Raw genomic sequence first — 27,229 nt, 5'->3', positions numbered from 1 at the left:
ATTTATCCCTGTCTCACTTCAAACTTTAATGTCTAACCATGCTCAAGTACATCAGAGAGCAACTTCTAAACTCATCAGAATTATGAGGTTCAGTGCCTGACCTGACAGTGATGGGGGCATCCCCGCTCCTGTTCGTGTAATTTACTATAGCATTGAAGGACTGGTTGACCCACTGCCAGAAAAACACTGCTGGAGTCGTTCTTGAAAAGACAAAAAAAAATGTGATTATTATTGTTAAACTCACAGTTGAATTAACAGCACGAAATAATGATAACAAATCAAGAAAAGCCACTGCAAGCAGTAACCATGCAGAAGTTCTTGCTTATTTGAATGAAACAGTACAGTCAGTGAGATACTGACTTGATAGGCAGAGTTATTCTAGGAGAAGAATTTTAAAAACACCTAGTTTTGAACCTGAATAATGCAAAGAAAAGGTAGAGAGCTTCTCTAAGTGTTATAGATAATAACAGAACAAGCAGTTAACAGGAGGCAGAGCTTGGGAACGGGCAGCTGTGCTGGTGGTTTGATTCATATTCTTGACTACAATTTAAAGCACACACGTTTTATAAACACCATCCAAAACTGGGGTGTGTGTCAGGAGTTTGTACAATCTCAGCATCCAAAAGGCTGCTGCTGTTTGCTCTGAGCTCCCATCAGTTCCTGCATCCTGTGTCAAAAAAGTGTTTCTAACATTGAGGCTGCTAAGAGAGCACTGGCTCTGCCTCAGTGGGCTTCATGTCCTGGAGATTGCAGAGGCACTGAGGAAATGCAGGGATCACAGGGGAGCTGCAGGAACTCCACAACCAATGGATCGAAGCATTCCAAGTACTCACGGGGCAGAAAGAACATCCTGCATGCCAGTAAGGTTGAAAATTCCCAGGGATCTCCTTCTCTTTGTCCTCCACACAGATGGGATTTTGGAACATTTCCCAGTTTGAGGGAAAGTGGGATGGTGAAGGAGAAGGGCTAAGGGCTTATCTCAGAAAGAACCGTTAATCAGCATGAAGGAATGAGGAGAGAGAAGAGGAAAAGGAAGCAAAATTTCACATTCAAAAATATTGACAACAAACCTTTTGACAGTAACATTGATTTTTCACTTCTCTAATTGGCAGGCAAATGTTTCATGTGTTTTATTGCCAACTCTCACCTGTAAAAGGTCATCATACAGCCTGTGATAGTCATGTTCATGGGGACCTGGGCAGACATTCGGCCAATCACGAACATCTTCTCCCCAGTGTCTGGGTGAAAAGCTGAATCATAGATGTATTTTGCTCTCCACAACTCATCTTCTGTCAAGCCAGGTGTCACAATGCCTTGTCTTGGGATAGGTTAAGAAACAAGACAACAGCAAAAAGCACAACTGTTAGAAAATGCTGCAAACTCCCGTGAGAAACGTGGCATCAGAGGATTTGAGGATGTTCACCCTGACTTATTTGAGACTCTCAGATTGCTTGTAGAGATTCTTCAGCTTTTAAATGGATTGGTGAAATAAAAAGAATTAAAACTCCCAGCAGTGGTTATGTTGGCTGAGTCTGTTTACTCAAACCTGCACTAGGTTTTAGAGCTAAAATGTAGAGTCAAAATCTCTGAGGTCATTAGTGTAAAACTGTAAAAATTCACTTTGAGAGTATTTAAGAAACCAATTGCTCCAAATGCTACACATAAGAGGAAGTTTTACACTTGTCCTATTAACTCTTTTTAGAATTAGACATTTGTGTATTTCAGAACCCTTAAGAGGGGCATAATTTCCCCATTCATTAACAAATTTGATTAAAAATAAAAGGATTTCAGGCTCTGAAGTGGAAATAAGAAGTGTTGCAATGAATATAGTGCTTTAAGTATTTCCTTTTAAATATATCACCACGTACTTATCATTGACTTGGACTTTTTGAGGCCAGTAGTAGAAGTAGTCAATGTCATACCTGTAATCATGCACAATTTTTCTTGCATTTTCCAGTGAGGCATTAGATAACAAAATATTCCTGGGGTCTGTTACAGTGAAGAAGTGTTTGGCTCGTCCAATAAAAGTGCTTTGATCCCATCGGGGCTCCCTGATATTAATATCCAATGGGATATCTTGTGCCATCTTCAAAAGCTCTGCAAAGAAAACATCAACATTTGCAATTCAAAATTCCACTCATTTCCTAATGCATCTAGAAGCTGCAAGATGAAAAGTGGCCACATTAGAGTAAAAAACCCAGAGAACAAACACCAAAGAATTTGCAGAATGGAGGTTGAAAGGGATAGGAAAAGGAAAGGGATAAGTACAGAAATACTTCTGTGTCCTGTGCCCCATAATGTTCATACATTATTTATTCCATTTGTACAAATACCTGAGGATAAGGCAGATGCAAAGAAAGTACAGAAGTTTATTAATAAACAGACATACCAAACAACACTATACTAATCAGGAAGTGCTTTACTTCGGTGATGAACTAGTTCTTGTTGAAAATAATGTATTGAAGGGAATGAGAAATCAACATTTCAAGAGATGTCTGAAGTGCTATAAAGTGCAGTGACAGATGAAATATTTAAAAAAATCCAGTTAACTTCGCTGGCATAGCAAAAGAAATCAAAAATTAGGAACACAAACCCACCAATTTGTTTTAATAAATGTTGTTTCTCTAAATCCATGTTTTAACAATACAGAGATTATATAATGCAACAATTTGCTACATTATGAACACATGACCAGATCTCCTAATGATACTTCAAAGATGGTTAAAGAACTACAATGGACTTTGAACTAACAGAGTTGTGCATTTATGGGGCATAAAGACCAGAAAAGTAAAAATTACTTCAGGATGACTAAGTTTACTTCAGCATCTAATGAAAAAAGAACAATCCTTCCATAGCACAAGTAAATGGATTTTAACTTTCTTAAAATAAATTTCTGCAACATTTTCAACTACCAGTAAAAAAAAAATCCTCCTGCAAATAATGCTTGCTCAAATGGCAGAAAGACATTGGATCTACATAAATCCATTTTAATATATTTATATATTTATAAATAAAGAACCAATTTTAGATGATCTTTAAGGTCCATCCCAACTCAAACCATTCTGTGATTCTATGACACCAGAATGCTACTAAATGTGGTACAGTAAGGGAAACTAATCTTTTCCCCTTTTCTCACTCACATTTCCCTCACTGTTAAGTTCATTATTGTACAGCAGTGTTTATTAGCAGGATTATCTTCATGTGTACATCTCTAAACCAGGCATGCTGCAGGATTAACACAGATCATGGAAATGAAAAAAAGCTCAGGACAAATTTGGAGAACAGATTTCTCATGCACAGCATTGCAACAGGAGATGCTCCTCAGGTTTCTTTTCCTTTTCTTAGTACTTTGCCATTAAAAACAACTTCCTGTAAACAGTGCTGTGTTGTGAATTAATAGTCCATCTTCTGGTCTAAACTGGGAACTGCTGGTTTTGCAAAGCCTTATGAAGGCAAGTGCACTTATTTATTCAAACCCTCTTTTCCACCAAAATAAAGATAAAAATCAGGACATTAGGGTTATTAACTTTTTCTGTGACTGCTTCCCTTATTTGCAGCAAAGTTCAAGTGTAAATGTTTTTAGAGTTAAATAATCAGCTTCATTAAGAAAGATTAAAGCTGCTTAGGATAGCTTATGATAATCTGGTTAAAACTGTCTAATGAATACTGAATAAAGCAGTGCATCCACAGAAGCTTTTTTCTTTCTTTTCATCCTGGATATTTTTTTCTTTTCACTTTGATTAGAATATACACTACTGGGTTCTCTGTGAATTCCCTTTATTTACTTCTGATACCTCTGTCCACAAACCCAATTCCCTCACTAATAAGAAATCTAAACATTAAGGATCTTCCTTCACTGCAGATGGTTCAATTCAGGATTGTTTCAGTCTGAAACAATCAGAAAAGGTGAATGTACAGAACACAGGACAGAGATTAAACACGTTCACATCCTGTCTTTATCTCCTCCACGTTTTATCTACTCCTTGTCCCAAGTATGCTGATGGAATTTATTACCTTGGCAGGAAACGAATGCAGCAGAAAGACTGTACTGGAGGGAAATAAAGGAGAGCAGCTCTGGAGTCCTGCTGCACAATGAGCTCTCCATGGCCAGCAGAGTGCCCTGGTGACCAATAATGCCAACAGGATCCTGGGGTGCATTGGGAAGAGCATTTTTAGCAGGTCAGGGAGTGATCCTGCCTCTCTGCTCAACCCTTTGAGGCACCTCTGGGGTGCTGTGCCCAGCTCTGGATCCTCAGGACATGGAGACCTGGAGCTCCTGGAGCTGAGGAAGGGCCTGGAGCATCTCAGGAAAGGCTGAGGGAGCTGGGGCTGCTCAGCCTGGAGAGGAGCCCCAGCTGAGAGGGCCTGGGTGTCCCTGAGTGTCCCCGGGTGTCCCTGGGTGCAGGGAGGGGCAGAGCAGGGTCCAGGCTCTGCCCCAGGGCCCAGCAATGGCACCAGAGGAACAGGCAGGGACTGATCCCAGGAATTGCCCCTGCACAGGAAGCACAACTTCTGCCCTGGGCAGGGACCAAGCCCTGGAACAGATTTCCCAGATGTTTCCATGCCTTCCCCCTGCTGTTATCCACCCTAGTCAGACTCAGCTACCAGAGACACGTCAGCACAGGCTTTGGGCTCTCTCTCCTTGTAAATCTACAAAGCAGGGTTAGTGCTGCTGCAGCAGCAAAAAGCAACCTAGCAGGAAAATGGAAAACATCCATTAATTCATGTGCTACAACAAAAAATCACGATTGAAATGTCAGTGCTTAGAAAGATAGGAACAGAGAACATGGATTTCACAATTACTAATCCTCATTAAGGACATTCGATGGGGGGTGGGACAGCTGCTCACCCTCCAAAAGGGTTAAATCTCCTGCCAAAAGGGGTTTAAATTTTAGGTGTCAGCTATTTAAGTACACAAACCCATTTTCTTCTCTTAATGATGTGGCTGACTTGCCCTCTTAGCAGGTAAGTAGGAACAATGCTGCTCTATAGAACTTTAAATAAACCAGACAGACCACCAATGCCCACAGAGAAAGAGCAGATGTCACACACATAAGGGAGTGTAAAAAAGTTGAGAATAATATGATTTGGAGGCACATAAAACCTGCAGTGAAGTCAAAAAGGTGGCTGAGTTTGCCAGTCACGGGACTCTGAATCACAGACCTGTTACAACAGTGCCTAAGAGAACCAGGGAATTTCTGTCTTGAAAACTTAGAAGATTTCCAGCAAAAAGTTTTTACAACAAAAGCCCCATTTCTTCTTTTGAAGAGACTGCATGATGGTACTCATGGCTTATCAGACCCCATTAGTAAACGCTGAAAAGCGAAATAAATCCCATAAAGCAAAAACATAAGCTAATAAAATGCTGATATACTTCAAAGGGATCTCCTTATAAAACAAAATGTCCAACTATAAAGTAGAAGTGGTGACTGCACAAAACTGGTTTCATCAATATATTATCTAACAGCCACAGAGTCATCACCATAAACTATCTGGCTTTTTTAAATTTAATTTTTTATTTAAACAGTGAGACTGTAAAACTGTAAGAAATAGGTGCAACACCCTCAATTTAAGTTGCTGCAACACTATTTTTACCTACCTGTCACTTTAATTTTCAGATACAATTTCAGAGGGGAGCTGCTGTTTGCATAATCCATTCAAATACTCAACAAAAAAAAGCACTGAAATAAAATTACTTAAGATTTAATTATTATTTTAACTACAATGCTTTGTCAAGGGTGGAACTCCACTACTTTCAGTGATCTAATTTTCCATCTGTACTAAGCGTGCCCAAGATTTAAGTTCTCATTATCCATAATTGAATTTGGTACAGAAAAAATAAGGGACATTAGGATTAAATCAAATTTAAATAAGCTCATCTGAACCTTGAGATAAGTAGAAAGTTTGTAAGGGAACTGGAAAGCAAAAGCACAATAAAGATAAAGACAAAGATAAAACTGTTTGCTTTGTTACAATCAACTAATGGAGGCCAACTACCTAACTATTAATTAAGTAATTAAGGTGCCAATATATGTAAACATCTGAATTTATTGTTCCCACCTGCTGCTATCCAGGAAATACCAACTAATCTCAAAATAGGATGAAATTTTCAATCAACAGCACCTTGAATTTTAAGGTGGAAGCAGCAAAATTGCCCAGGCAATTACTCTTCTCCACAAAAAAAGTAATTTACAGGGGATTTGGGAAACAAAATGAATTTTACAAACACATCAATTGTTGTAATAATCCATATAGAAATGTCACTTTGAGGTTATGCTCACACAAGAGGATCAGCAGTTCTGGAAAGGACAAAGAGTGACATCAAAACACAGCCAAACAAGTAACAACTCTCATGGAAAACATGCAGTAAGAGAGAAAATTATCCATATTTTCGCTGTTTAACACAACAGATCAATTAGGAAGGTATTTAATAGAATCACTTGTACCTGGAAACCCTGCAGCTGTCTTCCCCAGCAAATTAAATCAGCAAAAGAGAATGGACTATGCTCTCTGACACACTGATATCACTGAACCCTTTCAGTTTCCAAACCAGAGCAGCTGTATCCAAGAGAAGCTAAATCCTGCCTCGTGCTGTGGGATTGTCTGGCTGAGCATCAACTGAACAATACCAGGGGGTGGCATTCCTGTGACCAGGGACATTTTTTGGCACTGTTTGTGTCCCTAGCATTCAAACAGAGGTTTGATTATCCATGTGTAGCTCCTCCTATGTACTGGATTTTCAGAGTCATAACTGATAGTGAGTTAATAAAGTTTTTTTCTCAACACATGGCTGTGTTTTCCTCCAGTGAGGAAAAGCTGAGAGGATTGGGATTGTTCAGCCTCATTGTGGCCTTGCAGTGCCTGAAGGGAGCTCACAGGAAAGATGGAGTGAGACTTTTTACCAGAGCCTGGAGTGACAGGACAAGGGGGAATGGCTTCAAACCAAAAGAGAGGTTTTATCCAATCTAACAGGGTTAGATGGGATATCAGGAAAAAATCCTTCCCTGTGAGGGTGGTGAGGCCCTCAGGGTGCCCAGAGAAGCTGTGGCTGCCCCATCCTTGGAAGTGCCCAAGGCCAGGTTGGACAGGACCCTGGTTTAGAAGGTGTCCCCACTCATGGCAAATTTCTTCCCCTCTCTGATCAGATGGAAGCATCTCCAGTTCTGCTTTAAAGTTTAATACTAATATTAACTGGGGGGAATAAAGGGCTTCAGAATAACTGGGAGTGACTTCCCTTAACATAATAATAACATACAAAACCTGCACAAAGTCTGATCAACAGTTTTGGTACAAAGGCTACATTTTAGATTTTCCACAGAACCAGCATTTGCAGAAGACTTTAAACCTTGTTTAAAGGTTAACAGCAGCAGTTGCAGCAATTATACAAAATGCAGATTCAGGAGTTGTCAGGAGTTCAACTCTCTGCTGTTCCTTTACAAAGTTCATCTTTTAAACACAACATTTGAAGGTCATGCAACCACTTTTCAAACCAAAGCAACAGCTAGAAGAGTAGCAATGACTATTTATTTCACTCAATTTTGAACAACTCAGATATTTGATCACTTATTTTAAACTGTGTTGCATGACTGAATAATCCAGATGGGCAAATGATTTGGGAAATTGTGGGCAAGTTAAATTCATGCAGCAGTGCACAAATGATGAAATGCAGCTTTGCCACCTTCCTTGGAACCATTTATATTTTCTTATGTTACTGACACCTTGTATTTTAACCCTAGCCCCGAAAAGTTCCACTCCAAAATTAAGATTTTTTTATCACTTGCTTTACAGTATCAGCTAAAACCGGGACTACAGTGACAGGAAAGGAAATTTCATGATGATGTAACTGTGAACCCAGGGAGAAGTCTAAAGAGAATTCCACATCCCAAAGTAGAGCAGATATAATTGTGATAATGCTCACTGTGACATTTGACTTCTTGGTGCCCAACTCCCAGACTGCAACCTGAAACCTTCTGTTACAAAAGCATGGGATGAGCAGGGTAATCCAGCTTAAAACAGAATTCCAACCAGCCTGCACAAATGCTGAAATAAAGTTTAGTGGTGTCCTTTACCAGGTCTTAGACCTCTAAGTTCTGGTGAGGTAAAGATGCTCAGATCAGATAACGACTCACAAAATCTTCTAAAGGTAACTAAGAATTCTTTTTTTAAAGAACAAGAGTGAGGCTTTTCCCTGAAAATCCAGTAAAAATAGAAGATAACAGTAGAACCTCTTTCTTCACAGAATCCTTTAGAACAGGAATAGTTCAAAAGTTAGAACCAAGTGCTGCTGGATATTTCATGTGCACACTCACTGGGAGAGACAAAAATAAGATTTGACACACTTAGGCCCCTACATCTCCATTCTTTAAAGCAGTCCAGCTTTAACAACCTGATGTCCAGCTGTCAGTGCCTTTTTCTGGGAAATGAGATGCAGCCTGGAAAATCCTGAGGTTGAGAAAAGTACCTGCTGCTATAAAATGGGGAGAACAGCTTTTCTTCTTCCTTCTCTTTGTAAACCAAAGTGCCCACAGCTGATTGTTTTTGCAGAGCTGAGCTCTTCTGAAACATTTCCCATGCCACTTTGATAAAGAAATACTCCGGGGTCCTGCTAGGCCTCTTCATTCCTCAAGTAACACATTGTTCTTTTTTTGGGGCTCCTTTGTCTGAACAAACTCAAGATTTTTCTTTTCCAGTGCCTAATTTTCCACAATGCCCACCCAGAGGGCTGCTATGTTGGCTTAGGAGAAAAGACAGGAAACAAACTTCCCTCTGATTAGGAAAAAGTGACCTGTTCTACTTTAAAACTACAACAGATTGGCAAAGCAACAGTGGAAAGGCAAATCCATGTTTTAATTGCTCTGGCAAAGAAAGGAACACAAGGCCTTCTCCAGGGACGTTAGTCATGGCAGTTAATTAGTTCAAATGGGAAGAACTAGTAGACTTTTTGGGGAAAAAAGCACTTTTGTGTGGTGGCAAAAGAGCACACGTGAGACTTATCAGGGTCTGTAAGCAATGGTATTCCTCTATTTGCAGTACATTTGCTGCCACAGTTAGAAATAAGCAGCACAGCTGATGACTGGGAGTCTGATGCAATGTACTCACACCAAATGTTAAAGCCACTTGCCAAGTTTTTCTTTCCCAAAGCACCTTCTATCAGTAAAATGCCTATTTAAATCACAAGGGAGGAAAGAAAAATCTTTGTCTGCACTATGATTTATCCTACTGCAATCCTAAATGGAATGCTGGAGAAGGCAAAGCATGGCAACACTACAAGATGCTTGGTTTTTCTTTTTTTTTTTTTTTTGCTTATAAATGTACATCCCACTTGCAGCCTAGCAACAAAAGCAGCAGCCTGGGTGAGATGAGCCTGCTGCTGGGGCTCTCTCCTCAAAACAGGAGCCATCTTTGGTGTGTAACTTGACCAGAGATTTCATCATTCTGCATTAAAGCCAGCTCCAGATGTTAGAGGTCCCTGCAGCCAGCTCAGCTCTGTCAGCTTTGCTTTGCCACCTCCTCTTCTGCTGCACGAGGCATGTCCAGAGACACGTGTTCAACTCATCTCCACATTAAGGAAAATAAACCTCCTTTGCTAACCAAGGTTAGTGCAACCTCTTATTTCAGTCCTGATTGCTGCAAGCTTGTTTCTGCTCTTTGTGTTTTAACCCCCACCAATAAACTGCAGTAGTTTTGGCTCTACCCCAGGTGTGCTCATGGCCCTTTTCTGCACTTTTTCACTATTTCTATATCTTTTTCCATCCAGGTGATATTTTAATTGCGCATTGGTACAAAGCCTATCCTCACCCCGCCCATCAGTATAACAATCGTTTAAAATTCAATAAATTATAAAAAATTATGAATATGAATAATTAAAATTGTCTCCGACTATCAAGTGTCTGACCTTGGAGTTATTTGGCGTGTTCCTCCCCTGGAAATTATGATCCTGCAGCAGGGAGGCTTGTCTCTTGCAGGCCTGGGATCTGTGCCGCTGTCACGCAATCCCTGTGACACAGACAGCCCTGCTTAGGGGACAGCAAGTGGTCAGGAGCAGGTTTTGGGAGCAGCTGGGAGAGCAGGGAGCTGTTACGTGTGCAGGGAGGAGAGGGCTGTGACAGCCCCACACTGCCAGCGTCCAGCCCTGCTTCCACAGGGACAGGCTGGCACATGGGGCTGGGACCCTGGGGAGGTGATGGGGCGACACATGGGGCTGGACCCCTGCGGAGGGGACAGGGTGACAAACAGATCAGGGGCTCTGCAGGGTAACAGAGGCGACACAGGGGGTTCGTCCCCCGAGGAGGGGCCTGGGGTGACGGATGGGGCTGGGTCCCTGAGGAGGGGAATAGCGTGAGGGATGAGGCTGGGTCCCTGAGGAGGGGCCTGGGGTGACAAATGGGGCTGGGTCCCTGAGGAGGGGCCTGGGGTGACAAATGGGGCTGGGACCCTGAGGAGGGGCCTGGGGTGACAAATGGGGCTGGGACCCTGAGGAGGGGCCTGGGTGACAAATGGGGCTGGGCCCTTGAGGAGGGGCCTGGGGTGACAAATGGGGCTGGGTCTCTGAGGAGGGGCTGGAAGAGGCAGACAGGGCTGCACCCCTGAGAAGGGAAGAGCTCACAAACAGATCAGGGCCTCTGCAGGGCTAACAGAGGTGACAGATGAGGCCGGGCTTCAGCGGAGGGGCCGAGGCGACACGGGGGATGGGGGATAGATCAAGACGGGGAGCCGGGTCCCTGCGGAGGGGACTGATGTGGCAGACAGAGCTGGGTCCCTGCCTGGTCGCCAGTACAGCCCTGGGAGTGCCACCGGCGCTGGCTCCTCCGTCCGTCACCGGCCGCAGCCCATGCCCTCGGGGACTGCGGGGACTGCCCGGCCCCGAGCCCGGTACTCACCCGGCCGCCGGCCTCGCGCCGCGCTGCCCCGCTGCCCGGAAGAGCCTCGCTCGGCGCCGCGGGCGAGCGGCCGGGAGGCGGCGGGGCCGCCCCGCTCCGCCTCGCTCCGCCCCGGCAGGGCCGGGCCGGGCAGCGCCGTGAGGGCAGCGCCGGGGGCCGCCCGCGCCTCCCTCAGCCCGCTGCCCTGAAGGCTCGGCCCGGCTGGGGGTGGCTCGCGTTTCGCGCACAGTTACTGCCGTTGATTATTTAATGGAATATCCGGTGCTGGAGGGGACCCGTTGGGATCGTCAGGGTCCCACTCCTGGCCTCCCCCCACAGCCCCGGCAATCCCACCGTGTGCCGAGAGCGTTTGTCCAAACAAACGCTCCTTGTGAGTTCTGTTGGGCTTCCCTGGGAGCCCAACCACCCTCGGAGTGAAGAACCTTTTCCTAATTTTCTTCTCTGACACTGCTCCAGCGATCCTCCCAGTCCTGTCACTGGTCACAGAGGGCAGAGATCGGTGCTGCCCCTCCTGAGGAAGCTGCAGACTACAAAATCACAAAATCGCAGAATCACAGACTATTCTGAGTTGTAAGGGACTCCCAAGGATCATCGAGTCCAGCTCCTAAGTACAGCCCCGAATGGCCCGTACAGGGACCGTGGTGAGGTCTCCTGTCAGTCTCCTCCAGGCGGTGCTGGATTGGGATTATTGTTTCGGGGTTATTATCAGAAACCCAAGCCACACTAAAGCCCCCAAACCTGGCGATGAGGGACAATAAATTGCCATGTGTGAGTGCAGCACCGTCAGCTCAGGAGGCGGCTCTGAAGGTCGCTCAAGTACGAGTCTTGTCACAGCGCTGGCACCTAAGAGAGGAGATAAAAAGTGCATTAGCAGCCAGATAAGGAATATCCGCATGTCACTGTCACTCCCATGCCTTCCTCAGCCAGGCTCCCAGCCCGTAACCCTGGGGTGTGCTGTGGACACTGGGAAGGCAGCAGTTCTCAGGGCAGGATGTGTCTTAATCTCTATTTCAGCAATTCAAAGGTGCTGGCACCCAGTAATGATGTTCTGGATGCAGCTGTGGAGGAGGAAACCGGCACAGGGACAAATGGTGGCCTCCTCACTGTCCTTTTCCTTCTTTCTGTTATTCCCAGGGATGGCTGGGCTGCTGTGACAGTAGAAACACTTTAGAATTTCAAACCTTCTAGATTTTTTTGTGTTTTTTTTTTTTTTGCTTTCCCTGAGGTTCATGTCAGTCCTGTGCCACCTACTCGCTCGTGCCCGGGTCCGCTAATTCCAGGTGTCCCGGCAGGTGACACTGTCCCCGGGCGGGCACAGGGGGAGCACCGTGATGGAAATCCTTGGGATCAGTGGGACCACAACCGGGGTGGTACCGGCTGGGCTGAGCCGACGAACCCAATCCCATCCCATCCCATCCCATCCCATCCTATCCCATCCCCTCCCCTGGGAGCAGGAGGACACGCTGCAGACACCGCAGTGCTGCAGCCCCTTTACAGCCCACAAACTGAGCTCGTTCAGCTCTTTTGTGAACCAGAATAACACACAAACAGATTGCAAATGTCATCTACGGCCAGCCCAGCTCCTCTGTTGAAATTCCCGCTGTAAGATCACTGTTCTGTCCACAGGTCTCATCCCTGGAGGAGTGGCAGCTGTGCAAAGCAGATCAATCCTACTCTTCAGCTCTTTGGGTACAGGACTGACCTCCCTCTCCCTGCTCATTGCAGGATACTGAATGGGAATTTCATATTAAAAAGCTGTGACTCTACCCAGGTATCAATATTTGTGGAGTTGCATTTACTGATGAAAGCTTTGCTGTTAATACTCCTATGAAATTATATATATATATTTTTTTCATAGAATAGAATTGTGTAGGCTGGCGTTTGTCTTCAGTTTTTAACTGAAAGCCAACTCAGTTCATGATTTTCAATAAAAAATTAAGAGTCAACCTTCACTCCAACACAGCCACATCCAATCTTAGATGTTTCCATTTCTATTTCCCCTGAGACTCCACAACTTAAATCGTAGAGATATAAATATGACAATTGCAGATACAAATATACTAAGGGAGTGTCCATCATGAAAGAATAAAAATTGGCACTGACATCCTTGCACTGCACAACAAAATTTGTGCACAATTTACATATTTCCCTGGTAATATCTAATTCTTTTTAGTCCTGTCAGTCAGATCCCAGTCTCCATGACCACTGACAGATTCAACACTGATACATCTGTGGTGGTATAACGCTTGTTGCTAAAAAACATGGCAATGACTGAGCAGGAAAAACACCTTGTTCAGGAAATGGAAACAGCTGGATGTTGTGCAGAGAAATAAATTAGTTGTTGTAGGGTATAACTGGTGTTGTTTTGTATGGTTTGCATTCTGAGGACTGATGTGTTCTGCCTGTAATAATTTTCTTGTATGCCAACGATACCAATTTGCTAATCTGATTTCAAACCACACGTGGACTTTTCTTCACGTCACAGTTGAAATTCTGCTTGCAGAGTATTTAATGTGAATATACAAATACCTAAGTTCTTTCTCTGAGTCACTACATGCAAAGCTGCATGAGTTAATAATTTGCTCTGTGCTCAGTGCAGATGGTTTTGAATAGCTACATAACTTCTCTTTCACTGGACCAGTCATTTCTCCCATTGCTGAGTAACAAATCTGATATTTTGCCATGAATCCTGAGAAGGCTTGAGATGGCTCTGGGCAATCTCCACCAGTTAATCATGAGCTACAAACTGAAAGGCAAATGGATTAATATGTGTAGTCACAAACAATATCTGACCTCTGACTCTATGTCTTTCTTCATCTGCACTAATTTTCACACTAAAATGTTTTTGTCTCTATTAAAAATGTATGTCAGGTTTAATCAAATAAGCCCCACCCCAGCTCCTTCTGAATCTTTCCTTTCAGCTGCCTTATTTCTCAAGGGATATGTTATTAAATCCTGCAAACTCCCTTATGCATTTGTTGAACTAGGGATGAATTTATCTATTTGCATGTTTCCACCTGGAAGAATTCCCAGACTATTACTGGGCAAATTCTTCCCTACACTGACCAGAAAAGGAGGATTTCTGTTCCTCTAGGATTACTGCCTCATCTAAGAAATAAGCTTTACTGTATTTGCTTTCTTGTATTCGTAAGTGAACATTGGTGTATTTTATGTTTTTCTCAATTTCAAATTAGCCCTGGGAATCAACAGAGTAAATGAAGAGCTGCTGCACATGCTTTTATGAACAGAAATGTCCAGTAAGTGGCACTGCAGGACCAGGAATTTCAAACCCTGGCTTGAAAACCGCAGTCAGAGTGAAGGCAAACGTGGGAGACGTCAAGACTTTTCTGCTCCATGAAAAAAGTAGTTGTAGAGCTGTGGGGAATGATGTGATGATGTTCCCAAAGGCACATGCAAGGAGTATTTTCAGCGGCTGGCTCTGGAATATGATATCAGGAACTGGCCTTGGCACCAAGCTGGCTGTTATCAGGGGTTTGCCAGAAGAAACCAGGAACATTTCTGGGAATTATTCGTTAGCACTCGATGGGAGGTGCCTGTGAAGGCTCTGTGCTGGGTTTTGCTATCAGGAGCACAATGCTGGGTGAGGTGAACCATGTATATGCAGCATTTCCTGTGGTTTTCTGGTGTAATATACATTAATTTTATGTAGAAGATCCAAACTTCAGACTGGGACATCGGTACAGTCTGAGAGAGTTCAAGGATTGTTTTTGTAAATGAACCAGTGATTTCTGAGAGTCTGTGCCAGTACATTAAAATCCACCCTGTCTTCCCAGTCTCAGCTGATAAGGAATAAACTATTATCTTGGGAAATTTGATTAAGCTGGCATGTAACACAACATTTTTTGGCAATATAAATTGTAATGAAACTCTTATATAAGCTGATAGAGTGTTACTTACAAAATCACTTAAATGTTTTGGCTCCATCTGCAATATTTGAACTCAGTTCTAGGTTACTCATGCTGTACAGTGCCAAGCTAAATTAATGCATACTCAATTTTCCTCTTTCTCTAGATGCACAGTTATATTGGATAAGAATGGAAGGGAATGAAGATGAAAAGCCAATCTGCATTTAGAAGGGACATAAAGCTGTGTTTAAAGGGATAAACCAGCCTTTCAAGGGGATTAGGAAGCCATTTCCTCTATGATGTGGCTCTTTTATAAATGTCTCATGTGGGATCATTGCTTTCATTGCCATGAAAGATCCATGCCAGCTGCTATTGGCAGCAAGACCCTTGACCAGCAGAATGATTTGGGATGTCAAAATACACCTGTAGGGGCAAGAGGAGGTGTAGGAACACCCCACAGGACACAGGCTCTCACAACTCCTTCCAATAAACCTGACAATTTTTTTCCATCGTGTCTAGGGACCAGATATTGATTAATCCTTTTACTTTCACCTCCTGAGCCTTTCCTGTGGCATTATAAAATAGTTGAAAATATAACAACGAGGTGTATCAGCACAACAATGACAAAATCTGTCACAGATGACAAGCCAGGACACCAGAGGACAACTGGGAATAGAATTTGGCATGTCACAATATGCAGCAGCACAATCAGCATGGAACAACCCTTGACACCGTGCCACAGCCTAGTGGATACACCTGAAATCTGACAGAAGTGCTTAGAGAGCAGTGAGTGATTCATAGTGGCAGGAAATTCCTGGAAAGGTATGGAAAATGTCTAGAAAAACATGGGAAAGTCTTAGAAAACTACATGGAATTCATGGAAAAATGATGGGAAAACCTTAGAAAGGAAAATGGAATTCTTAGAAAGCTGTGGGAGAACCCCAGGAAAGCAAAATGCGAGTTCTGAAAAAATTGCTTACAAACTCCCAGGAAGCTGGAGAGAATTTTGCATGAAGTGAGGAGGAATTGCTATAAAGCAGTGGAGAAATCCTAGAAGGAAATGCACAGTTCTTAGAAAGCTATGGGAAATTTCTAAAGAGCAGAAGGGAAGTTTTGGAAAGCAGTATAAATAATGCACAGAAAGCACCAGGGAACTTTCTAGTGACATGGAACTTGTACCTGGAAGACATCCCAACTTTTAGCCTCTCCTAAATGAGAAGACTGGTTTGATGGACTGAGAAGAGGCTCTGGATGCCCGTGTTGGTGGAGCTGAGCCCTGACTAGGTTTGTGGGAAGGGAGCAGGAAGAACTGGCTGCCTTGGAAGGGCCCTGACCTTGGGACAGATGTTGACAAGTGGATAATGAAACTCAGGGAACATTTCCAGCCTGGGAAAGTACAGCCCGTGAGAGACTGTCTCAGCAACAGGGCAGGGAAAAGCCAAGGACGTCAAACCAGGATGCAAAGAGGGAGAAGTTACTCATGTTAGGGGGAAGAAACAGTTCTGCCTGATGTGATGGGCCAGGCACAGAGGCTGGGACAGGATAACAGATCCAGGTGAACAAGGGTGAGAGTGGATTTGGGATAACATCATAGTTTGGGGCAGTTGGATCACAGGATTTGTCAAAAGTGTGAATGGAAATTACGTCAGGAGGAGGGAAGCAGCCCAAGGCTTAGACCTTGGTACAGATTCTTGTCTGGAATATTGTCCCAGTGTTTTGAACTTGGTGGGATGTTTCTGACTGCTGTCAAACGCAGACAGTGTGATTTGACTTTGACAAGCAGCCTTGGAAAAGAGCTTAAGCCCAGAACCTGAAGGTGGAACTGCAACATCACAACAACAGCAGGATTATATAGGGAGCTGCAGATGGGAAAATGCTGCCTGAGGCAGCAGTGCTGCAGGACTGGCACATTTGGAATGGTCTGGCCATTGCTGGACTGACCCTGTGTGCTGTAGCTGAACCTGCTGTGCTCTGTGGGTACTGTGGGGCTGCTCCCCTTGCAGAGAGCCCTGCCTGGGCTCCTGTGGCTCCCTGGGGTGCAGCTCTGAAATGCTGCTGCCAGTCTTCACAACGAGCGAGAAATGATGCTTCTAATTTTTTGGTAAGTATTAGTTTTGTTATCTTTAAATCAAGGATTTGTAGCCTGCCAGTGGCAGGGCTGTGGAGCCTGACCATGCTGGGTGTGTAATAATGTGGATTTAATAACTAAAATGTCAGCAAACTATTGTCTACTTGCTATGGGTACCAAGCACACTCTTCATTATCACATGTCCTGCACCAGAAAACCAACAAATCTGCTGTTAAACAGTTCTTCTGTTAAACATTTCTTCTACATCCATCAATCAGAGGCTGGGCTGGAATATGGGTAAGGATCTATTTGATGCTGGCACACAGCTCAGGAGTAAATCTGTAAGAGCAGCTTAGGAGTGAGAGTGCCACCTACCAAGCCATCTGCTGAGAAAATTGTATTATCTGCAGTCTCATCCACTGCTGCTAGAAATCACTGTCACACTCATTGGTGAAGAGTTTTGCTGCTAATATATCTATTTGTATTCTTTTTCTCCATCCCCTCAGAATTAATTATTCCTCAGATTAATTTCATTCTAATGAATCATTCGGTATCACTGGCTTTATTTCATCTCTGAGATGCTAATTAATATGTCAAAGCCATCTTTAACATGAAAAGTGCTGTCATTTTCTCCGTGACTTTTCTTTTGATTCACATATTCAGTGTTTTTTTTTTCTGAGGGCCTAAAATGTCCATCCAGTGTGGAGTGAAAGAATTAAAGTTGTACAGTAGTAAAAAATATGCATATGCAAATAAAAGCTTAAATTGGGAGGCAATGGCCCACTCTGTATTTTTGTGCTGACTACTACTTTATGAGCCATTTCATATAGTAGGCCCTTAGCAATCAGCTAAAGTTTTTATATACATGGATGAGAATATAAAATTCAGGAGTACATCCAGTCTCTACACTTGTCAGTGAAAAGATCAGAAATTTGGAGGTATTCTCTATTTGTTGGTGTAGATTAAGTTTTAAAGAAAGAGTCTTGTTAGTTTGCTGTGGATTTCCTGGCACTGTTCTGTGCCGCAGGGATGAGGCAGTCAGAGGATGCATTTTCCTTTCCTTAGAGCTTTTTTCTCAGCTATAATTTATTCTCATCATCCTCTGCAGTTTGGCTCTCTACCCACTCTGGAGGGAAGTGTTGGCAGGGCAGTAATCCCTCTCCTGCCCCGTATCACTGGCAGATGGAAATCCCAGAAAGAAAGGGGGAGAAATTTTAGGTTTCTCTGCTTGGGCAATTCCCGGGGTGATTTAAGATCCAGTAAATGGCTTTTGGATTGACAGAGCAGGTCGAGCTGCAAGAGGAAGGCCACTACAAGTATTCCTTGTGGGAAAATTTTCTTTCTCTGATCCTGTGGGAGTGAGTGGGTAGAACTGGAAAAACCCCATAAAAAGTCAATGCATGAGCTCTGCAGATTAAATAACACAGTTATTGGCAGCATCACACTGAGTTTAAATTACCCACAGCTCCTGGGGATGGGGACTGTGCAGGTGACAGCTTCTGCTTGGATCCCTGGCAGCAGGTTTGCTACTTCTCTTTCTTTCCTGTCTTCCTCATCTCTCCAAAAAGAGCCATTTTGTTGTAAAATCTGGGGGGGGGTTTCCAGCTGAAACCTGTTCCGGGGAGATGCACAGAGGGATCAAAGGGGAGGGAGGGAAAAGGGAACAGAACCTGAACAGGCTCTGAGCAGGAGGGGGCTGGGAAGGGAAGATGGAACAATCAGAGGATGGTTTCCCAGCACTCCTAAAGCCTGTGTGTGACACGAGGCTGCCTTTGAGAAGCTGCTGCCTGAAATCCTTTCTGCAGGCTCCATCTGCTGTGGCCCAGGGATGGAGCTGGGCTCTCCTGGCTGCGAGTGAGGCTGTGCTGATGAACCAGAGCCTGAGAGGGGAGATGCCAGGGGAGCAGCAGTGCCTGGTTCTGCCTTCTGAGCACCCTGCAGCCAGTGCATGAGCTCCAGATCCTGGGAAGCAGTAGCACTGCACAGCAAATCCTTGCCATTTATACCCTCCTGCACAACCCTCTGTGTCCAGCCTGAATGAGCCCCCTCAAATGAATCACTTAAATTCAGACTTTCATGCATGGTGTTCCTCTCTGGGCTTTTTCAATTTTCCTTTTTCCCTGCCAGTGTTCAAATTTCCTCACACACTTCACCAGTGATCTGATACCCAGGGATGCTTCGTGGCTGCCACTGGAAGAATAGTTCACAAGTCAACATGCACAAGGGCACTGATGTGCTTTTTGAGATCAGCCCTGCTGAATCTGCCAGCCACTGAGGGCCAGCTGCCATGACTGTAATCTGCAGTCAAAAAAACAGTGCCCACACTCAAATACTGAATATTCAGGCTTCTTGTTGTCTGCCTTTGGGAACTACAAATCATTTCTCTCACTGATCCTTTCTCCCTGCTGATGGATTTTTATCATTCAAGAGTGAGCTTGAGATCCTTGGAGATGTTAGCAGTGTTTCTTTTCTGCTGCCACTCTTTGCTCTGTGATTTTGCAGTCACTATTGTGGTTTTCCTCATGGAATGCACAACATGATAGTATCAATTTAAACAATGTGCTTCACTGATCTCTAAAAGACTTCAGAGCTGTTTGATTTCCAGGAACCCTTGACTTTTCCAAGAAGGTTACATTGAGGCTAAATTTATCTTGGCTTATTAGCATAACCAGCTATTTACAAATCTGACAGCTCTTTTAGACTTTATTTCTGATAATGTGCCTCAGCTGATTTCATGTTTAGTAAATCTCATGCTTGCAGACACGAAAAATCCTCCTGAGGGTGATGAGTACCATTTGTATCCACATACTACAATATATTTTGTAAATTCAGCTAACCTTTCTCCATATCTAGTGTGTATACTATTTAGGTTAAAGAAGGTCTCTGAATGCAAGATCTGGACTTTGTTCAACTTGGACTTGGTCTTCCAGTAGCTGATTTCTGCTTGAATTAAGATCATTTGGATCAAAGTCCTACTCAGTATTTATATTTTTAAGTCTTCATAAAGACCAAGAAGGGCGTTCTACAACCAGTGTCTCCTGGGAGGAGCATGTGGGAATAGAGACACAGAAGTTTTCCTTTGCTAGTCATTGCTTTGATTCCAGCAGCAGTTGGTAGTGATTGAAAACATTAAATAAAGTTAAGCAGCTGTTTAATGTGGGTACCCAGGGAGAATTTAACAAGCTCTGTGCTTGTTTCTGAATCTCCAGGAAACACCTGCACCATCATCCTGTTGCTGAGAGTTTCAGGCAAGTCCAGAGCTGGACCAGAGCTGATTCTGTTCACATTGACTGGGGACAGCTTGGTTGGAGAGCAGCAAAAGGAAAAAATGACCCAACACTCGTGTAACTGGCTCCCAGAGTCATAGCAATCTGCTGCCTAATCCCAGCATTAAATTTACCTAAATAATAGTAGGGGTTTAGTGGATTTTGCTTTTGTTCCTCACCTGGGTATGACTGTTAAGTCATGAAAGTTTTAAAAGCTCATAAATTAGCAGAAGTGACAAATCCAGCAGGGTGGCCTGGATGAACTGCTGGTGTTTGAAACTGCTGAAGGGCTGAGCCAGACCTCACGTTCATCCCTGGACTGGTCACACAAACTTAGGAAAGAGACAGGAGAGAGGCTCTGGCTTCCAAAACTGATGCTTGAATTGCCAAAAAAAGTAAGGGCTGTGAGAGTCTTACAAGCTTGCTGTGAGTAGTGATCCAAAAGGCTTTTTTTTTAAATGTCAGATTCAAGTGAAACCCTCACTCATATCAGCAGCATTAGGTTCTTCCAATGCTGAATCCAGCCTCTCCCCCAGGAAAGGCCACTCCCTGGTAAAAATGAACTGAAAAGAGGAGTTCACTGGATGAGCTGATAAGAAGATGCTTGAGAGCAGACTTCTCTCTCTGCAATGTGTATCTCAGTATTTCTCTCCAATATGCCTCCAAAATTTTGCTTTTTGGCCGATTGCAAGTTGTGATTTCTCCTGGAATAATCCAGGATGGCTGTGGTTGAAAGTCATTTTAGGAGAGCCGCTGGAAGTTATTGCAAATAAAATCAAGTGTGCTCAGTGGCTTCTTCTGTGGGCAATGTTCCCCTCAGCCCAGGGTTTCTATGGAAAACCAGGAATGTGCTACCTTTGCAGCAAATATGTATTGTGCACTAAATCTCACCTGTGTGGAGCTTTAAGAACAGGAAGCAATAGAAGAAGGATCTTGAAAATAGAAAAAGAAAACTCACAGTGAGTTTCATTAGAGATCTCGATTACCAAACAGCACAGGATTCATTTTCTTGTCTATTTTCACCCTCCTCTAGGGATGAATGATGATTAAAGGACAGGATAATAAGCAGGGGGAGGGAGGGATGAGAACTTGGTGAGAAGCAGTTAAAATTTATAAAAAGGGAAAGAGAAGGGGAAAGGAAAACAAGTGTTTCAGTTAACTAGTCAAGGTTAGCTTAACACTGTCTCTGCTTTAAGTGGTATTATGAGAAATTATAAATGGCTCAAAAGCAACTTCACAAGTGCTAGACCCCACAGAATTTATGTTGACAACTCATTAAGAGTATTTATTCTTTTAGGAGGTTTTTAAACCACTTTGTGATGTCTTTTATATTTATTTTCTGATTTTTTGGGGGGTAAGATTCCTGTGCAAAGGTTGCAAATCAGCATGTTCATCCTTCCCTGCCTGTTGCAGATAAGGTAAGCAAGAAAAGACCCTTTTGTAGAAAGACTGATTTGAGGAACAACCTCTCCGGTTTTGGTGCTCGATACCGAACGGGGCGGGGGAGTTTGCCGAGAGGTTTTGGAGGGAGCCGCGGGTCTGCTCGGCTTTTCCCTGCCCTCGGGGATGCCCGCTGGGGGCTCCGCAGTGTTCATCCCGCTCGGTCGGGACGCGGAACCTGTCCGTGGCTTTTCGCCGCTCCCTGCCCGCGGGGTGACGATGCCGGCAGCGCTGTTAGCCTGGGAGAGGTGCGGGACGTGTGCGGCCGCTGTCCCCGTCCGTGCCCACCCCCGGCTCCCCAGGAGAGGGAGCCCGGCGGCCGCGGCTGCGCCGGGAGCCGGGGGCTGCGCCAGGCGGGGGGCGGCGCGCACGGAGCGCTGCCCCGGTCGAGCCCCCAGCCCCGGCCCCTGCCCCGCACTCCCGAGCGTGCTCCGGGCTCTCGCCGCTCCCCCGGGTGCGGTGCCCTCGCCCCGCGGCCCCTCCCGAGGCCGGTACTCACTGTCCGCATCAGCGCCCCGCGCGTCCCGCAGCTCGGGCAAAGTAATCCCGCCTGCGCTAAACTCCACGGGAGCCGCTGGCAGAGCCCCGCTCTGCCTCTCGTCCCGGCTGCCCGGGGCGTCGTTCCCCAGAAAGGCAGGAAAAGCTGCCCAGAAGAAGCGGCTCCCGACCGAAGATGTTAGAGGAGGAGAAGGGGGGTGGCTTTTTGCCCGCTGCGTGCCTCCATGCCTGTCATTCCCTTGTGTTAATCCTTTAGGAAGGAGTCGCCAGGCAGACAGAGCGTTCCTGGAGGGGCGATGCTGCCGAGCCCTGCCCCGGGCAGAAGGAAGACAGGAGATGCGCGGCCCGGGGCGGGCAGCGGGAGAGAGTGAGGAGCTGCCTCCGCCTGCGCCTTTCGGAGAGGGAAAAAGCATGGTAAGAGCTGGACCCGGTTCCTGGAGCGCAGCCCCGCTGAGCAGGAGGTGGGATTATTCCGGAGTAGTTATGGAGAGCTATAACCTGGCAGCGGAGTGTTAAAGCGACTTGTTCCTGCTGGAAGAGGAACCCACTGCGGGCATCGCCAGCGTGGTGGCCGAGGGAAGGTCACTCGGGTCCTTCTCCTCCTCTCGCCTCTTTCTTCATCCGGCAAACGACCGAGGGGAAAAACTGTTAATCGACTCTTGCCAGTGTTGGGAATACCGTGCCTTTTGCCTGGGATGATTTGCCCTGATGTGCCGCCTCGACGGGATGTACAAAGTGCGACTGGGACTGATGCGGCAAACAAAGTTTGCAGGGTGATCAGCAGGGGCCGTGGGATGGAGGGAGCTGGGCTCGCACCAGCAGGGTCCGTCACGCACGGTCCGACGGCGCAGACCTGCTGCTCCCTTGAAAACTAACTCCTGGTGGTCCAAGTCTTACTTCTCCCTTGCCAATTTACACTTTCAGGGAAAAAAAACCACATACAAGATGCAATGCAGTGTTCCTGTGTTGGTTTTGTATATAAGATTTGCTATGCAATTCCAAAACTAAAGCAGGAGGAGAGACGGCCCTGCGTCCCAGAGCAAACAGGGAATCAGAGGTGAAAGGTAGGAGCCAGCATTTCTTGTTTAAGTCAAACTAAATAACCTGAGCTACTTCTTGCTGAAAACCTTTAAAACACACCTACTGTATATTTATTTTGTCTTGGAAATGTAAAACAGTTTGAAACAGAGTGAAGATTTTCTTTCTGATACTGCCAAGAAACAGAGGACTGGTGCATTTTGCAACAGAAATGTACTGAGGAGGAAGGATGGAGTGTTTCATCAGTGAGACATTTAGGGAAGTAGAGAAAAGGCATCTTGTCTAATACGCTTCAGTAAATCTGAAGGGCTGGTGCAGTGGACACTGGAAACACTCGATCAATAGTCTATTTAAGTGGGAATAGATGCAAGCATGGAAAAGTGATTGCTTTGTTTTGTGTGGGGTGGTGTTTGCAGAGGACGGCAGCACAACATTTACAGGTGAGCTGTCTGAGTGAGGCTACTCCATGCCGGGGTGGTGCAGAGTGTTTCTGAAGGGATTGCTAAAAACTCCTGTTTGTAGAGTGGACTGTGTTTGTGCATTTTCAATTCCTGCTCACAGAGCTTCCAGGGTGTTGTTCAGGATGATTCAAAGAGGGTGAGGTCTGTCTGGGGGCGAGGGACTGTAGGAAAAGACCTTTGGTCGGTGTGGTGATGAGTAATTAATGGACGTCTGATCTCTCTGATCTCTGCAAGGAGAAGAGTTGATGTCATCATGAAAATCATGATATGATTTTCCCTCAGGAGAAACTATGACTTGGAACGACACCACTATGGACGGGGAAGGGTTGCTGGTGGAAAGGGACTCCTCTTCCTTTCGGATCCTCACGGGCTGCTTCCTCTCGCTCCTGATCCTCTCCACGCTGCTGGGAAACACGCTGGTCTGCGCAGCTGTCATTAGGTTTCGCCACCTCAGGTCCAAGGTGACCAACTTCTTTGTCATCTCCTTGGCTGTGTCAGATCTCTTAGTGGCAGTTTTGGTCATGCCTTGGAAAGCTGTGGCCGAGATCGCCGGTTTCTGGCCTTTTGGTTCATTTTGCAACATCTGGGTGGCCTTTGATATTATGTGCTCAACAGCCTCCATCTTAAACCTCTGTGTCATCAGTGTGGACAGATACTGGGCCATCTCCAGCCCATTTAGGTACGAGAGGAAAATGACCCCCAAGGCAGCCTTCATCATGATCAGCGTGGCGTGGACTTTGTCCGTGTTGATCTCCTTCATCCCAGTGCAGCTGAACTGGCACAAGGCTACCACCACAAGCTTTTTGGACTTCAATGCCAGCTTAGAAGGTGTAAGCATGGACAACTGTGATTCTAGCCTAAACAGGATGTATGCCATCTCCTCTTCTCTAATTAGCTTCTACATCCCCGTGGCCATCATGATAGTAACCTACACCAGGATATACCGGATTGCTCAGAAGCAAATCCGGCGCATCTCGGCTCTGGAGAGAGCAGCAGTGCATGCCAAGAACTGCCATAACCCGGGTGGCAACAGGAGCAGCATGGACTGCCAGCAGCCAGAGAGCAACTTCAAAATGTCCTTCAAGAGGGAAACAAAGGTGTTAAAGACTCTCTCGGTGATCATGGGGGTGTTTGTGTGCTGCTGGTTGCCATTTTTTGTGTTGAACTGCATGATTCCCTTCTGCGAGCCCACCCAGCCGTCCAAGGGAGCAGAGGCTTTCTGCATTAATTCCACCACCTTTGATGTTTTTGTATGGTTTGGCTGGGCGAATTCTTCCCTCAACCCCATCATTTATGCCTTCAACGCTGATTTCCGCAAGGCGTTCTCCAGCCTGCTGGGCTGCTACAGGCTGTGCCCCATGTCTGGCAATGCCATCGAGACTGTCAGCATTAACAACAACGGGGCAGTGGTGTTCTCCAGCCAACACGAGCCCAAAGGGTCCAGCCCCAAAGAGTCTAATCTGGTTTATCTGATTCCACACTCCATTATCTGCCCGGAAGAAGAACCTCTTAAAAAGGAAGACGAGGGTGAGCTGTCAAAGACCTTGGAGAAAATGTCTCCAGCACTGTCGGGTATCTTGGATTATGAAGCTGATGTTTCTTTGGAAAAGATCAATCCCATTACACAGAATGGGCAGCATAAAACCTGAACAGTAAGGTTTACTCAGCCAGACCTAATGGTGTGTTATTGTAATAATCTTTTTGGGGAAAAAAAAAAAGATACACAAGATTTTTTTGGTAAGAACTTAAGCTCTAAGGGAGAAAAATGCACATTTACATCAAGCCCAGAATTAATTTTCCTGGCATTCAGAGCAAATTTAACATTTCAAACAATGAAGAGAAAAAGATACTGGAAATTGGTTATGAAAAAGGATGTTAAACTGTACTGTTCATACTGAGGAAAATCTACAAATTTAGATACAGTGCAGTTACAAAGAAAATGTTGCTTTTTCTCTGTACAGAGAAACCAATTTCTAGCTAAAAGTGAGGCAAAAGATAAATGTTGAGTATTTAAAGATTAATGTTTACTAGAAGTTAAAAGATTGCTGTGTCTTGTGATAGTGGGTGTTAACAGGTCCTAATTAAAGACTGAGGGATTGTAAAGGTAGGTAGATGCCTTCTTAAAATTATTTCTGACAAATAATTGAGCCTTATAATGAGAATGGTTATTTTTAAAGCTTTGGGAGGTAATATGTTGATACTGGTTTTATTTATTTATTGTTTTAAATTGATATTTTTCATATGTTATAACAGATCTAGCTTTATTTATGTTATTTAAAATGTTTAAATAATGGGATATTTTTGGAGTGTCATAACTGCATTTTGACCAGTCAACCAGTCAGCACTTTATTACAAGCTCTGATAGTCTAGAGAGCTGGTGAGGGGAACAGAGGAATGTTAAGAAGCTCAGCAAGAAATGAAGGAATCAACAGAACTGATGCTGTGTGGAGTTCGTATGCTTGTGGGCTTTTTTTTTTTTGCTTTTAAGTGGGATTTCTTTCAAGAGATAGGACCAGAGTTGACTGAGTTGAGAATTCTCTTCCCTTATAGAAATAAAAGAAATTGCTGCTATTTATTTTTAAAAAGTTTCATGTTACAGAGACTTTGCTAGAATGTCAAGTTTGTGGATCTGTAAATACCTTAAATATGACTACAACCTTAAGAAGAATCTGATTTGGGAAGGAAAGCTTCTTAGATAACAATTCTCAGTATATAGTGTTTTGTATTTATGTAAGATAAACAGCTTTCTCAGACTTTTCTTATTTCAAGTCTTGGATATCTTTTCTGAACAAACACACTGGGTTATAATGGTAGGAAGGATGCCAAAACCTTGTTATCCTGCAGGACCACCTGGACCCTGCTGTCTGTCTGCTCCTGTGTCACAGAATTAAAACCTGAGGTCCCTGGTGCTTTACTCTGGGAGCTGGGAGGACATTCCAGTTTAGTGATTGCCATGTCAATACTCCAATCAATAAGGAATAGTGGCCTCATTACCATTTGGGATTAAAGCATTTCTAAATCCGGGTGGAACTGCAGCCTCCATCTCGAAATCCTCCTGTGAACTTCAAAAAAGTTGCCAATGTTTAATTAATAAATCCTGCTACTTTTCCACTGTCCTTCCCTGCTGCTTTCCCTCTGTAATGCCAAAAGCAATCAGTGAGCATTAGCAACAGGAACATTGGGTGTTAATATTCAGCAGCATTCAAAGAAATCCATTTCTTCTCTGAATGGGAGAAAATACCCTTTGGAGCAACTTTTTCGTAACATATATTAAAAAAAAAAAAAAAAAGTGTTGTCAGGAAAAGAGAACTGAGAGAAAAAAAAATTAAAGTCTAACAAACTATATACATCCTGCATCAGGTCTGTGTATTTATGTATTGTGAATGTTTTCATAATTTTATTGCCTGTATGCTGCTTTCATACATATAATAAAATTATTTTGTGAACAGAAGGTCAAATAAAGCAATCTACATTGCATTTATTAAATACATGCTGTTTTTTGGCAGTTGTATTGATCGTGTTAAAGGGAAGCATGTTTCCTTTATTTTCCCATTTGCCCTTATTTGGGATCACACCCGATGAGACAGATGGGAATTTCTGATAGAAGCTGAGGAAAACCTCCTTACTAGAGACCACTGAGCCCTTGCTCTAAACTAGGACTTGAAAGCAGTAAAAGCAGTTTGGAAGTAGCCAACTTTAAAGTTGCCACTGC

The 27,229-nt window shown here is 44.4% G+C and overlaps 2 protein-coding genes and 1 long non-coding RNA gene across 10 annotated transcripts in view; 2 read left to right on the top strand and 1 right to left on the bottom strand.

Moving 5' to 3' along the window:
* Window positions 1-22,431, bottom strand: part of SFXN1 (sideroflexin 1) — a 33,576-nt gene extending 11,145 nt beyond the window's left edge. For 2 of the 6 annotated variants that reach the window (XR_015806946.1, XM_088173517.1), the window contains exons 1-5: window positions 10,881-10,982; window positions 9,896-10,013; window positions 1,923-2,097; window positions 1,148-1,318; window positions 102-200 (exon numbers count right to left, since the gene is read on the bottom strand). Coding sequence is in view for 3 of the 6 variants with exons in the window: in XM_088173517.1 (XP_088029643.1) it covers window positions 102-200; window positions 1,148-1,318; window positions 1,923-2,086 (434 nt within the window). In the remaining 3 variants the exon portion in view is untranslated. Of the gene's footprint in view, window positions 1-101; window positions 201-1,147; window positions 1,319-1,922; window positions 2,098-9,895; window positions 10,349-10,880; window positions 10,983-11,618; window positions 11,724-22,019 lie in introns of those variants that run through there. The other 4 variants (XR_015806947.1, XM_014875983.2, XM_088173518.1 and 1 more) reach the window with 3 other exon arrangements.
* Window positions 9,338-9,880, top strand: LOC148221953 (uncharacterized). The gene is made up of 2 exons (XR_015806948.1): window positions 9,338-9,595; window positions 9,758-9,880. It is a non-coding gene; the product is annotated as an uncharacterized LOC148221953 (long non-coding RNA).
* Window positions 22,432-22,489: 58 nt separating the features above from the next.
* DRD1 (dopamine receptor D1) lies at window positions 22,490-27,007 on the top strand. 3 transcript variants are annotated; one of them, XM_014876057.2, is made up of 2 exons: window positions 22,490-23,082; window positions 23,800-27,007. In XM_014876057.2, the coding sequence occupies exon 2, from the start codon at window positions 23,808-23,810 to the stop codon at window positions 25,164-25,166; it is 1,359 nt and encodes a 452-aa protein (XP_014731543.1). In that variant the 5' UTR covers window positions 22,490-23,082; window positions 23,800-23,807; the 3' UTR covers window positions 25,167-27,007. The 3 variants fall into 3 exon arrangements, with proteins under 3 accessions (XP_014731543.1, XP_088029641.1, XP_088029640.1); XM_088173515.1 differs by having other exon boundaries at window positions 23,752-27,007; XM_088173514.1 differs by lacking the exon at window positions 22,490-23,082 and adding an exon at window positions 23,090-23,496.
* Window positions 27,008-27,229: the final 222 nt, after the last annotated feature.

This window comes from Sturnus vulgaris, chromosome 15 (genome assembly GCF_052056855.1).
Source record: "Sturnus vulgaris isolate bStuVul1 chromosome 15, bStuVul1.hap1, whole genome shotgun sequence".
NCBI classification, from domain to species: Eukaryota; Metazoa; Chordata; class Aves; order Passeriformes; family Sturnidae; genus Sturnus; species Sturnus vulgaris.
The sequence above is the reverse complement of the archived record's forward strand: the minus strand, read 5'-3'. Positions and strand labels throughout refer to the sequence as shown.

Bases quoted from the DNA above. Each gene is read 5' to 3' on its own strand.
- DRD1 (XM_088173514.1), top strand. From the start codon at position 23,421: ATGCAAGCATGGAAAAGTGATTGCTTTGTTTTGTGTGGGGTGGTGTTT. The intron at 23,497-23,799 runs GTGAGCTGTCTG...ATTTTCCCTCAG, and splicing joins CGGCAGCACAACATTTACAG to GAGAAACTATGACTTGGAAC.